Raw genomic sequence first — 14,114 nt, 5'->3', positions numbered from 1 at the left:
TGAACACACTGCCACCGAGACCTCCCAGAACAGAGGATGATTCCTTGTCTGACACCAGCAGGCTCTGCCCATCCGTACCAGAATATGACTGGTTCCCCCAGTCGCCGATAGATGCAGTTTGTGCGTCATTTACTGGCGGCGCACATCGTGCTCTCTGCTGGCACTAACCTAGCACCAGGATCCTGGCCTCCGGTTGGCACTGGCTCTTTATGAGGAACCACCCGTTTGGAATCCACCCCATTCAGGGCCATCCCTGTTGTGGGTGGGTTAAATTTTGTGGAGGGCAGTTTCAGATCTCAAATAGCCTTTAATGTGACCCACCCCCTACTCTCCAACGTGGACATACCCGCAAGTCATCTCCACAATCCCTATGGGCTATCTTTAATCCTGTGGCTGGCACAGCCAGGGAGAGTATATCGGCCCCAAAGGCAGCTCGACTGAGTGGCAGGTGTTTATGGCGAGGGGTGGACTCCGTCGGTCTGGTCCTCGTGAGCTCGGAGCTGGATATCCATCTCTTCCTATTCCATCCTCTCCAGAGACAGTACCCTAACTCCCACCTGGTCCACCCGGGGTAAATTCAATCAGAGTATACAACTTCAGACAGAACTGCTCCGAAAGACAAACATCCATCGGCACATAGAAATGGTAACTTTTAAAATGAGAAATAAATCAATGTAAAAACGAATTTAGAGGTGGAATTTTAACCCCTCTGACCTCAGGATGGGTGGGATGGAAATGGTCCTGAGGTGAGAGAGGTGGTTTCATACCGCCACCACGACTCAGTCGACCCATGAAGAGGAACGAGAGCCCCGGGAAGTTTCTGCTGATGATGAACTGGCGCTACCGCCACCGCCATACCTATGGCGCATGCGCATCGCAGGAACCGCAGCGGATAAAAGGGTCTCTCGATTGTGGGGGCTTCTGGGTAAAGAGTAAACCATAGGTTACCCTACCTGCACACTCTGCGCTTGCGCAAAGACGTGTTTTGAAGTACAGGTGTAGGGAATGGGAGCGGAAGGGTTACCCTACCTGCGCCCTCTGCGCTTGCGCAAAGACGTGTTTCGAAGTACAGGTGTAGGGAATGGGAGCGGAAGGGTTTTGCAAACATTGCTGAGCTGTCTCTATCCAATAATAATAATAATAATAATAATAATAATAGTAAAAATTGAATTCTTACATCCAAAGGAGTAAACATCGTTATTTGTGTCTCCATCGCAATGTACAAGCAATAAAGACGGGAAATGTGGAAAATATTGCCCAAATACTAAGATTGTATGCATAATTGCTTTTATACAGGTATGTACCAGATACACTCAGATCAAAGGATCCAAATATTAGGATCTTGGAACAAAAATACTGTTCCCAGTTAAACTAAGATGAAGAGTTTACTTTCCAGTCAGTAAAAATGCCAATTACTGCTGTATGAAAAACAACACAAAATCCTTCCATCAGCTTTGGTTCTACCTCCTTTTGTTCCGGAACTTTCTACCCGTGAGAACATTTTTGTACTATTCTCACTGGGCACACAATGATATCAAACACCTTTGTTCTGGGTAACAAGTGTCCTGTAGATTTCACATCACAAACTGTGACACTGCACTGGGAAAAGCTACTGCACTCCCCCTCAAGAGTAAGCCACAGGTGATACTACCTGCCAAAGACGTGTTTCGAAGTGCAGGTGTAGGGAATGGGAGCGGATGGGTTTTGCAGACATTGCCTATAGCTATCTAATAATAATAATAAATAATCATAAAGTTTTAATTCTTACATCCAAGGGAGTAAACATTGTATTCGTGTCTCCATCGCAATGCACAACAATAAAGTCGGGAAATGTGGGAGGATATTACCCAAACACTGAGATTGCATACATAATCTTTTTGGATGCGTGTATGTACCAGATAGAATCAGATCAAAGGATCCAGGTATTCTGAACTCGGAACAAAAATACTGATCCCAGTTAAACTCAGTTTACCTTTCAGTCAGTGACAATGCCAATTGGTGATGTATGAAAGAAACACAAAATCCTTCCATCAGCTTTAGTTCCACCTCCTCTTGTTCCGGACCTTTCTACCCGTGAGAACTTGTTCTGTCCTGGGTAACAGGTGATCTGTAGATTTCACATCACAGAACGTGAGAATAAGAAAAACTACTGCCCCCCCCCCGCCCCTCATATTCATTGGCATTGCCATCAATGGGTTCACCAACGTCCATCACCTGGGGTGGCTGGGTCAACGTAATCGGAGTCTCCAGGATGAGCCGTGTAATATCACGGGCTCTTCGCAGCGCTGTGTAACATGACCATTGGTGTGAGCAGGATTTTTTTTTTTCAGCACAGCCTGAAAATCTGCTCAGCACTTTCAATTAACATTATGTGAAAGAAAGTTCCATAAATGCAGCACCAAATGCGATCTGCATGGGAGCATTTCAGTTGCTGTGCCGCCGTACACACGCTCTGCTGAGAGAGAACAGTGACGAACCGCAATGGAGAGAATCAAACTGAGCCAAGTCACGGCCTGCAGACAGGCAGAAATGTCCCAATTTTATACGGAGAGGAAGACTGTCAGAGAAATTGATGGTTAGTCCAGAAGCCGGCACTGTGCCCAGTTAAAGGATGACGTTTTCCCCCAGTTATAACAGTATGATGTCAGAGCTCAGCAAAGAGGCTAAAACTACCTCATCTGAAATACAACCATAAGATAGAGGAGCAAAATTAGGCCATTTGGTTCATCGAGCTTTTGACTTGCCCACCACAGGAAACATCCTCTCCACATCTATTCTATCGAGACCATTCAACATTTGATAGGTTTTCAATGAGGCCCCCTTCATTCTTCTGAATTCCGGTGAGTAGAGGCCCGGAGCTATCGAATGCTCCTCATATGACCAACTTTCATTCCTGGATTATCATTTCCGTGAACCTCCAGTGAGCCCACTCCAGTGTCAGCACATCCTTTCCTAGATATGGGGCTGAAAACTGCTCCCAGTACTCCAGGTGAGACCTTGCCTGTTCTTTGTAAAGCCTCAGAAATGCGTCCTTGTTTTATGTTCTCATCCTCTCAAAATGAATGAACGCTAGTTGTCCTTCCTCACCACCAACTCAACCTGCAAAATAACCTCCACCAGGATTCAGAAGTATCTTTGACAGTTTTGAAATGACTCTCCAGTTAGAAAATAGTCTACACTTTTATTTCTTCCTCCGAAGTTCATGACCATACATCCCAAAATTCAATCCGTCCTTTTGTAATTATTTTTACAGGCAAGAAACAGCAAAAATCATTCGTGTGCAGCAGTATCAAACACAGCGACATTCTGTCCAGATGTTTAAGGAGTGACTAGATGTTTCCTTTGTGACTCCAATATATCAGTTGTTGATCCTTGGAGATGAAGAAATATCTCATCCCAGCTGGAAACGTGCTTTGTCTCTGAAATTAAGTTTTTAATTCAGTGAAATCGACTGGAACCGGGGTACTGACAACACACCAGCATTTATTCACTGGAGATCAGTTCTCAGGATTGATTGTTCCAGGGATTCTCTACGTCTGACATCTGGCTTGATGAATTGATGGAGAATTGATATAAAACTATTGGAAGTGATTCACTCACTCACTCATCCCAGCGAGTTCACACTGGGAAATGCCGTTCACCTGCTCAGACTGTGGGAAGGGATTCACTCAGTCATCCAAACTACAGATACACCAACAAGTTCACAAAGGGGAGAGGCCATTCACTTGCTCAGAATGTGGGAAGAGGTTTACACGGTCATCTAACCTACTGGTACACCAGGCAGTTCACACTGGGAAGAGGCCATTGGCCTGCTCAAATAGTGGGAAGGGATTCACTCGGTCATCTAAGCTACTGGCACACCAGGTAGTTCACACTAGAGAGATGCCATTCACCTGCTCAGACTGTGGGAAGAGGTTTATTTGGTCATCTAACCTAAGGGTACACCAGCGAGTTCGCACTGGGGCAAAGCCATTCAACTGCTCAGACTGTGGGAATGGATTCACTCGGTCATCTGAAATGAAGGCCCATCATTTAATTCACACTGGCAAGAGACCATTCACCTGCTCAGACTGTAGGAAGGGATTTACTCGGTCATCTAATCTGAAGGTACATCAGCGAGTTCACACCGGGGAGAGGCCATTCACCTGATCTGTATGTGGAAAGGGATTCCCTCAATCATCTGACCTACTGGTACACCAGCGAGTTCACACAGGGAGAGGCCATTCATTTGCTTGGACTGTGGGAAGAAATTCACTCGATCATCCCACCTACAAACGCACCAGCGAGTTCATGCTGGGCGGAAAACAAAAGGTGCAATCTGTTCAATAACTGCAAGTTCTCTGGCCCCGACGGTCTTATTTTCACCATGGATGTTCACTACTACTACGTCGACTTTGGCCTAGGGGGTCAGGTCAGGGCCTTGCCTTGCTACTGGTACCACCTGTCTCGGGTCGGGTTGTCGGTGACTCAATCTGCACACTCCCCGCCGCACTTCGGTTAATCGGGGAGGAGGGTGTGTAGGCACCCAGCAGGACTAAAAACAAAACCTGTCAAAGGGCGGATGAACTCTTTGTGAGTCAACGGCCACCTACTGTCTGTGTGAGGAGTGGCGTGCCACACAGTCTTTCGTTTTGTGCCTTGAAAGGCAAGGCATGGATGTCCAGTCCCTATATACTCCCATACCTCACTATGGAGGCCTCGAATCTCTCTATTTCTTTCTGGACACGAGTTACCCTCCAACACCACTCTCCTCCATCCAGTGGAACTAGTCCTCACCGTCAATAGTTCCTCCTTTGGCTCCTCCCACTTCCTGCAAACAAAAGGTGTATCCATGGGTTCTCACATGTGTCCCAGCTATGCCTGTCTGTTTGTCAGCTATGTGGAACAGTCTGTTCCAAGCCTAAACTGATATCACACCCACACTTTTCCTACGTAACACTGAGAACTGCATTGGTGCTGCGTCCTGCACGCATGCGAATCTAGACAACTTCATCAACTTTGCCTCCAACTTCCACCCTACCCTTAAGTTTAACTGGTTTATTTTTTGGCACTTCCCTCTCCTTTCAAAATCCCTCTACCCCTGGAGACAGTTTATCAATTGATGTCTATTATAAACCCATTGACTCTCACAACTACCAAGACTAAATCTCTTCCCACTCTGTTATTCTCTCAATTCCTCTGTCTCTGCCACATCTGCTGTCAGAATGAGACTTTTCATTCCAGAATGAAGGAGCTGTCCTCCTTCATCAAAGAAAGAGGCTTCCCTTCCTCCACCATCAATGCTGCCCTGAACCACATCTCTTCCATTTCCCGCATGTCTGCTCTCAGCCCATTCTCCCACCAGCCCACCATGGATAGTGTTATATATGTATACATTAGTCCTGCAAATCGGCTCGTCCTGAAATGTTAACTGTACGCTTCCATTGATGCTGCCTGGCCTGCTGAGTTCCTCCAGCATTTTGTCTGTGTTACTTGGATTTCCAGCATCTGCAGATTTCCTCTTGTTTGAAATAATATGCCTGCTGGATATTTAAACTTCCCAGTTGTTGAATGCAGAGTGAAGTTCAAAAGTGACTGTTGGTTTCGAACACTATAATTATTACTGTTTGTCATCAAACATGTTTTAAGTTGTTGGCCGGGTGTCAAAATAGCTACGTTATTGTGTGCGCAGAGACAGGACAGTGCTGAAGAAGGGTCTTGACCCGAAATATCGACTGTTTCTCCCTTCCATGGATGTGCCTGTCCTGCTGAGTTCCTCCAGCATTTCTGTGTGTTGCAATAACCTGCAAGCTTTGACTAATTAACAGTGTGCAGTGAAACCTCCCCCATCCACTGTTGAGGAACCTCATCACATCGGCCGTGGATGGTCAGGGCTCACATCCCTCTTTTGTGAGGCATCTTCCCAATGTGCAATGGATATGGTGGGACAACCCCCTCCCCTGTGAGAAACCACTGTCATCAGCCATCGATCTATTAGGATCACCAACCTCCACTGTGAGAAACCTCCCCCATTGCCAGTGGATGTGCTGGGATCACCCCTCTCCCCTGTGAGAAACCTCCCCCATTGCCAGTGGATGTGCTGTAATCACCCCTCTCCCACGTGAGAAACCTCCCCCATTGCCAGTGGATGTACTGGGATCACCATCTCACCAGTGAGAAACCTCCTCCATTGTCCATGCATGGACTGGATCCATCACCCTCCCCGTGAGAAAACTCCCCTAATGGCCGTGGATGTGCTAGGACCACGAGGCTCCACTGTGAGAAACCTCCCCCATTGACCGTACATGGGTAGGGACCATCACCATCACATCTACATCGGCCATCCATGGGAAAAATGGAAACACTCTGGGAGGGATTCAGTGGGAACAGGAATCGCATCAGTAAGGCTGTGGTCCAGGCCATTCTGCCCCACCGTCCCATGCTGGTAGCTGGAGCTTAGCCAGTCCTCCTGCTGAGCCACTCAGCTCCATCGTTCAGCAATGGCTGTCTGAACCCCCCCACCACCACATGTCCTGGGCCCAGACAGTCATAGTGAAATAAAAACAGAAAATGTTGGAAATTTCAGCAGGGATGAGACCTGGGAGATACTGGTCATGGGATCCTTAATCTGGGAGAGACGGGGGATGGGACCGTCAGTCCGGGAGAGACCGGGGACGGGACCTTCCGTCCGGGAGAGTCTCAGGATGAGACCGTCAGTCCGGGAGAAACCGGGTATGAGAACCTCAATCCAGTAGACTCTGGCTGTGAGATCTTCAGTCCAGGAGAGGCTGGCTGTGAGACCCTCAGTTCAGGTGGGACTGGGGATGAGACCATCAATCTGGGAGAGACTAGGAATGAAATATTTAGTCAGGGTGGGACTAGGTGTGAGGCCTTCAGTCCAGGAGAGACTCGGGATATGACATTTAGACCTTCAGCTTGGCAGAGACTGGGTGTGAGACCTTCAGACTGGAAGAGATAAGGGATGGGACATTCAGTCGAGGAGAGACTGGGAATGTGACCTTCAGTCGGGGAGAGACTGGGATTGGGACCATCAATGGGTCAGCAGTTTGCTCTCCCAGTCTCTGCTGGACTGAAGATATCATCCCCTGTCTCTGTCAGACTGAATTCTCATCCCGTCTCTATCAGACTAAATTCTCAGCCCCAGTCTCTGTCAGACTGAATTCTCAGCCCCTGTCTCTGTCAGACTGAATTCTCATCCCGTCTCTATCAGACTAAATTCTCAGCCCCAGTCTTTGTCAGTCTGCAGTGATTCACTCAGTCGTCTGATCTGCTGCCTCTTCAGCAAGTTCACACTGGGCAGACACCATTCACCTGCTCCAACTGTTGTAAGGGATTCACTCGGTCATCCAGCATACAGAGACACCAGTGAGTTTACACCGGAGAGAAGCCATTCACCTGTTCCATTCGTGATTCACTCGATCATCTCACCAGTATTGGTACACCAGTCAGTTCACACTGGGGAGAGACCTTTCACCTGCTCAGACTGTGGGACGGGATTCAGTCATCCACCCTTGTGAGTCACTACCGAGCTCACACTGGCCAATAAGTTTCAATAAGTTGCTGAGTTTGATGAACAGCAGCAATATTTGCTGAGTTCGGCACCGACAGTCAGTTTTGAACTTTCCTCTGGACTCAGCAACTGAGATGGAGAAATATCCAGCATGCAGCTGATTGAAAATGTCTCCCCAGTGTGAACCCGGTTGTGCAAGACAAGGTTGGATGACCGAGTGAATCTCTTCCCACATTCAGATCAGGTGAGCAGCCTCTGCCCAGTGTGAACTGACTGGTGTGCCAGTAGGTGGGATGATTGAATGAATGCCTTCCAACAAATAGAACAGGCGAACAGCTTCTCCCCAGTGTGAACTCACTGATGATTCCTCAGACTGAATAAGTGTCTGAACCCCTTCCCACGGTCTGAGCAGCTGAACTGGGCTTCTCTCCGGTGTGAACTCGCTGATGTTCTTTCACACAAAACGAAAGAACAATGTCCACCCAGGAAAAAAATTGGGGCAGTCAAACTCAGTGATAAGCAAGTCATGAGTTAAGGTTTGAGCAAAAAAAAACTCATTGCAAAGGGCAAAATAAGCTTCTCAGCAACAAGGTGACATCTATTCTGAAATGTTAATTGTGTTCCCAGTGTTTAAGTATACCTTGGTTTTGTCGGAGACTATTGCAAAGAGAAGGATGCAATCCAGGGGACATGGTAATGTAGCAGTTAACTTCACTCTTCACAGCCCCAGCAATTGGAAGACTGGGTTTCAATTCCTGCCGCTGTTCTCCCCGTGAGGACCTGGGTTTCCTCTGGCTGCTCCCGTTTCCTCTGTTACATAACCGGTAACAATGAGTATCAATCGAGACAAGTTATATAAAAACAACCAAACATTTATTAAACACGGATAAACAACAAACAAAAAGAAACGAAAACCTTAACTGGAAGTTAACCGCTATGCAGCCGTTCAACAAATCGTCATTTGGCCCTGGTTCTTAAAGTCTTAAATCCGAAAACAGTTCTTAAAGCGGTAAAGTCAGATATAGTTCTTAAAATGGTAAATTCGAAAGTCCAACAGATTTATACGTTCAATTGGGAGAGACTTCTCCGGAGAAGGATTTCTTCATAGAAACGTCTTTCCTGTTGGTTCTGTCCAAAGGATTCACGGTGCAGGAAATAAACAGTTTAAAACAACTGACCTTAAATTCTGGAGAGCACCTTGCATTAAACCTTTTCTCTTTTGGCAAGAGTTACCTTCGATGCAGGTCACTACTCCTTCAAAAAAGACTCAATAAGGTCGATCATTTGTTAAACTGCCGAACGGTGCCGACTCCTCTCAATCCTTCGGGTCCTGTACTTCAATAAAGTCTTCACTCTCCCATACTACTGCTGGAATAAGGTACATCAACACATCTAGCAAAAATTTCCAATCCAGCACTATTGTACCTTGCAACAGAACACAACACTCCATTTTAAAAATGAAACTGCGTCATAAAAACAAATATGCAACAGAAACAGAGACACAGATGCACTTTCTAGCTGGAAAACTAAAAACTAAAAGCTAACTGCGTCATCTGAGGTCTTCCCTTATATACCCGTGGAGCACATGTCATCACGTGACCTCACATCGGCAGGAAAATTACATCAGGGGACCTCCAAAATATCATTACATCATTCTCACAAAAAAAAATCACAGATCTCCTTGAGGTATGTAACACCTCCGACATTCCGAAAGACAAACGGGTCCGGGTTAGTAAGTTGTGGGCATGTTATGTTGGCACTGGAAACATGGCAACACTTGTTCGGTGCCCACAGCACATCTTCGGGCTGTGTTGGTCATTGACTCAAACAACACGTTTAATTGTCATTCAATATTCCGATGTACCTGTGAAAAATAAAGCTCATCGTTCTTTCACCTTCCCTGTGTACTGCATTTTTTTCTTTTTATTAGAAGTAGTTCAGAGTAGGTTTACTGGGATATTGAATGGAACAGGCAGATTGTCTCATGGGGAATACCGGACAATCTAGTCTTGTTTCTTTTGGATTTGGAAGAGCAAGAGGAGATGGCAGAGTAAATGTGGAAATGACATTACATTCCATCACTCCGGTTACTGTATGAGGGCTATTCATTTCAAACAGATTAGACAATGTGTTTTTTTTCTCAGAAGGTTGTTAGTCCTTGGGACTTTCTTCCTTCAAGGATGTTCGAAGCAGTCTTTGAGTAACTTTAAGCCAAAATTAGATTCTCCACAAGCAACAGAGCCATGGAGAATGGAGAATTGAGGTCACATCTGGATCACCATTAATGTTAATAACTGGTAGAGAAGACCCAAGTATCTCACTCCTGCTTTTCATTTGTATTTGTGCTTGCATGTTGTCAGGCAGTGGAGAACTAAGCAGGGATCAAAGTCAATTGTTGTTTATTAAACTGTAAACAATGCAGTCAGATAAAAATGCAGCTCATCACAAAGTAATTAAAAGTTAGCAAATAGATCTGAAAACATCAGGTCAAAGCTATAAATGATAACGCAAGTTCATTCTTTGGGAAGCCTTTAAAAATGATGAACATATAATTTTATTGGGATAAAAAGAGGCAAAGTGTAGTGAGACTCCTGGCGAGGAGAGGCTGATGACGGGGCAACATTGCAGTCAACAGGAGGAGTTGCCAATGTAAAAGGTGGACAGAATAGAAAAAGGTGAATACAGGACTGAAGGTGTTATATTTGAATATGTGCAGTATACAGAGGAAGGCCGATGAACTTGTAGCACAGTTATAGATTGGCAGGGATCACTGAATCATGGCTGAAAGCAGACTATAACTGGTTCTGTCCAAGGACACTCATTGCATTGAAAGGACAGGCAGCAAGGCAGAGAGGGTGGTATGGCTCTGTTGTTAAACAAGGAAATTCAATCAGTAGAAAGAGGTGACAATGGCTCGGAAGGTGTTGAATCATTGTGGAGAGAGCTGAGACATTGCAAGTGTAAAAATACCCTAATGGGGGGTATGTACAGACCACCAAACAGTAGTAAGGACGTGGTCTACAAATTCCAGTGCGAAGTAGAAAATGCATGCCAAAGGGCAAAGTTACAATAGTCATGGCGGATTTCAATATGCAGGCAGACTGGGAAAATTAGGTTGCCGCTAGTTTCAAATAGGGGGAATTTGTAGAATGCCCTCGAGATGGCTCGCTGTGGCTGAGCCCACGAGAGGTATTCTGCAATGAATCCTGGAATTGATTAGAGAGCTTAAGGTAAAAAAAAAAAAAATTCCTTCCGGTAAAATGTGATTGAATTCACCCTGAAATTTGAGGAGGAGAAGGTAAAATCAGATGTATCAGTATTACAGTGGTGTAAAAGGAATTACAGAGGCATGAGAGAGGAGTTGGCCTGAACTGATTGGAAAAGAACACTGGCAGGGAGGACGGCAGAGCAGCAATGGCTGGAACCTCTGGAAGCAATTGGGAAGGCACAGGATATATACACACCAAAGAAGAAGTATTCTAAAGGTGAGCTGACACAAACCATGTCTGTCAAGAGAATTCAAAGCTGAAATAAAAGCCAAAGAGAGGGTATATAATGGAGCAGAATTTTTTTTTTAGATTATGAGAACACTCTGTCCTCTTTTATTGTCATTTTGAAATGCACGCATGAGTGAGTTGGGAAAGTTTTAAACACCAACTGATGAAGGCAACTAAAAATCATTAAAGAAGTAAAGATGGAATATGAAAGTAAACTAGCCGATAATATTCAAAAGGATACCAAAATTTCTTCAGATACATAAAGTGTAAAAGAGAACTGAGAGGAGATATCAGCCTGCTGGAGAGTTAGTAATGGAGAACAATGAGATGGCAAATGAACTGAAAAAGTATTTTGCATCATTCTTCACTTTTGAAGACACTAACAGAACGGTGGAAGTTGCTGGTGTCAAGGGTCATGAAGTGTGTAAAGTAACCATCAGTAGGGAGAAGGTTCTTGGAAAACTGAGGGTAGATGTCACCTGGATCAGGTGGTGTACGCCCCAGGGTTCTGAAAGATGTGGCTGAAGAGACTGTGGAGACATTTGTAATGATCTTTCAAAAATTGCTAGATTCTGGAATGGTTCCCGAAGATTGGAAAATTGCAAATGTCACTCCACTCTTCAAGAAGGGAGAAAGGAAGAAGAAAGGAAATTTAATAGGCCATTTAATCTGATGTCGGTCGGTGGGAGGACATTGGAGTCGATTGCTAAGGATGTGGTGTCAGGGTACTTGGAGGCAAATGATAAAATATAAGGTAGTAAACATGGTTTTCTCAAGATAAAATCTTGCCTGCCAAATTTGCTGGAATGCTTTGAAGAAATAACAAGCAGAATAGACAAGGGAGAATCGGTTAATGTGTTGACAAGGTGCCACACACAAGGCTGCTTAACAAGGTACAAGACCATGGTATTACAGAAAGATTCTAGCAGGGAAAAAGCAGAGGCTGACTGCTGGAAGGCAGAGTGGGAATCAAGGGAGCCTTTTCTGGTCGGCTGCCGGAGACGAGTGGTGTTCTACAGGAGTCTCTGTTGGGCCAATTCATTTTATGTTACATGTCAATGATTTTGGATGATAGAATTGATGGCTTTGCAGCAAAGTTTGCTGACGATACAAAGATCGGAGGTGGGACAGGAAGTTTTGTTAAAATAGAATGGCTACAGAAGGACTTAAGACAGATTACGAGAATGAGCAGTGAAGTGGCAGATGGCATACAGTGTTGGCAAGTGTATGGTCATGCACTGTGGTTTCAGAAATAAAAGGGTTGACTAAAAGGGAAAGAGACAGAAGGAGAGACCGGTAGTGATAGGGGATTCAACAGTGAGGGGAACAGACAGGAGATTCTGTGGACGTGAACGGGACACCCGGATGGTAAGTTGCCTCCCAGGTGCCAGGGTCAGGGACGTCTCAGATCACATCCACAACACTTTGGAGAGGCAGGGGGAGCAGCCAGTTGTCTTGGTACGTATTGATACCAATGACATAGGAAGAAAAAGCAATGAGGTCCTGAAAAGAGAATTTCAAGAGCTAGGTAGAAAGCTGAGAAGCAGGAACTCCTGGGTAGTAATTTCTGGATTGCTACCTGTGCCACGTGCCAGTGATGGCAGAAACACGATGATTTGACAGATAAATACACGGCTGAGAAGCTGGTGCAGATGACCGGGCTTCAGGTTCTTCGATAGCTGGGATCTCTTCTGAGGGTTTGACATGTTCAAAAGTGACAGGTTGCACCTGCAACCGAGGGGGACCATTATTATCACGGGCAGATTTGTAGAGCTGTTGCGGAGGGTGTAAACTAACTTGGCAGGGCGGGGTGGGAATCGGAGTGAAAAGGCTCAGATTAAGATGGATGGTAAAAAAGTGAAAACAGCATGCAGTCAGATTGTCAGGAAGGGCAGGCAGGTGTTGGGACTTAGCTGCAGCCAACAAATCATTAGGGATGCAAAGTCAGAAAGGATAGCAAATACGGTACTCAAGTTGCTGTATCTAAATGCGCGTAGTATAAGAAGTAAGATGGATGATCTTGTTGTTGCAATATTACAGATTGCCCGGTCTGATGTTGTGGCCATCACTGAATGGTGGCTGAAGGATGGTTATAGTTGGGAGCAGAATGTCCCAGTTTACACGTGATATTGGAAGGTTGGCAGAGGGGGTGATGTGGCTCTACCGGTAAAGAATGGCATCAAATCAGTAGAAAGATGTGACATAGAGTCAGAACATGTTGAATCATTGTAGATTGAATTAAGAAACTGCAAGGGTAACTGGACATTGATGGCAGTTATATACAAGTCTCCCAACAAAGCAAAAGTTAGTGGGAAGGTAGACGATTGGAACAGTTTTAAAACCCTACAGAGAGCAATTAAAAAATCATTAGAAGGGAAAAGATGAAAGCTGAAACAAACTAGCAAATGATAACGAAGTGGATAGTAAGAGTTTTCTCAAGTATGTTAAAAATAAAGGAGAAATGTCAGTGGATAAAGGACCGCTAGAAAATGAGGCAGGAGAAATAATAACAGGGGACAAGGAGATGGCTGATGAACTAAATGAGTATTTTGTGTCAGTTTTCACTGTGGAAGACACTAGCAGTATGTCTGATGTTGTAATGTGTGAAGGAAGAGAATTAAGTGCAGTTACTGTTTCAAGGGAAAAGGTGCTCAAAAAGCTGAAAGACCTAAAGATACGTAAGTCCCCCGGACCAGAGGAACTGCACCCTAGGGTTCTGAAAGAGGGAGCATCAGAGATTGTTGTGGAATTAGAAATGATCTTTCAAAAATCAATGGACTCTGGCATGGTGCCAGAGGACTGGAAAATTGCAAATGTTACTCCACTCTTTAAGAAAGGAGGAAGGCAGCAGAAAGGAAATTATAGACCAGTTATCCTGGCGTCAGTGGTTCGGAAGATGTTAGAGTCAATTGTTAAGGATGAGCTGATGGAGAACTTGGTGACACAGGACAAGATAGTACAAAGTCAGAATGGTTTCCTTTCGGGAAAATCTTACCTGATGAATTTGTGGAATTCTTTCAGGAGTTTACAAGTAGGATAGATAAAGGGGTTGCAGTGGATGTTATGTATTGGGACTTTCAGAAGGCCTTTGACAAGGTGCCACACAT

General features: G+C 45.1%; 2 protein-coding genes across 3 annotated transcripts in view; both read left to right on the top strand.

Moving 5' to 3' along the window:
- The window catches only part of LOC134340926 (oocyte zinc finger protein XlCOF6-like), a 408,299-nt gene that overhangs the window by 339,526 nt on the left and 54,659 nt on the right, over window positions 1–14,114 (top strand). The gene's annotated exons all lie outside the window — the stretch shown is intronic.
- Window positions 791–7,369, top strand: LOC134340728 (zinc finger protein 239-like). The gene is made up of 3 exons (XM_063038195.1): window positions 791–925; window positions 3,661–4,107; window positions 7,283–7,369. The coding sequence occupies exons 1-3, from the start codon at window positions 791–793 to the stop codon at window positions 7,367–7,369; spliced, it is 669 nt and encodes a 222-aa protein (XP_062894265.1).

Source organism: Mobula hypostoma, chromosome X2 (genome assembly GCF_963921235.1).
Source record: "Mobula hypostoma chromosome X2, sMobHyp1.1, whole genome shotgun sequence".
NCBI classification, from domain to species: Eukaryota; Metazoa; Chordata; class Chondrichthyes; order Myliobatiformes; family Myliobatidae; genus Mobula; species Mobula hypostoma.
The sequence above is the reverse complement of the archived record's forward strand: the minus strand, read 5'-3'. Positions and strand labels throughout refer to the sequence as shown.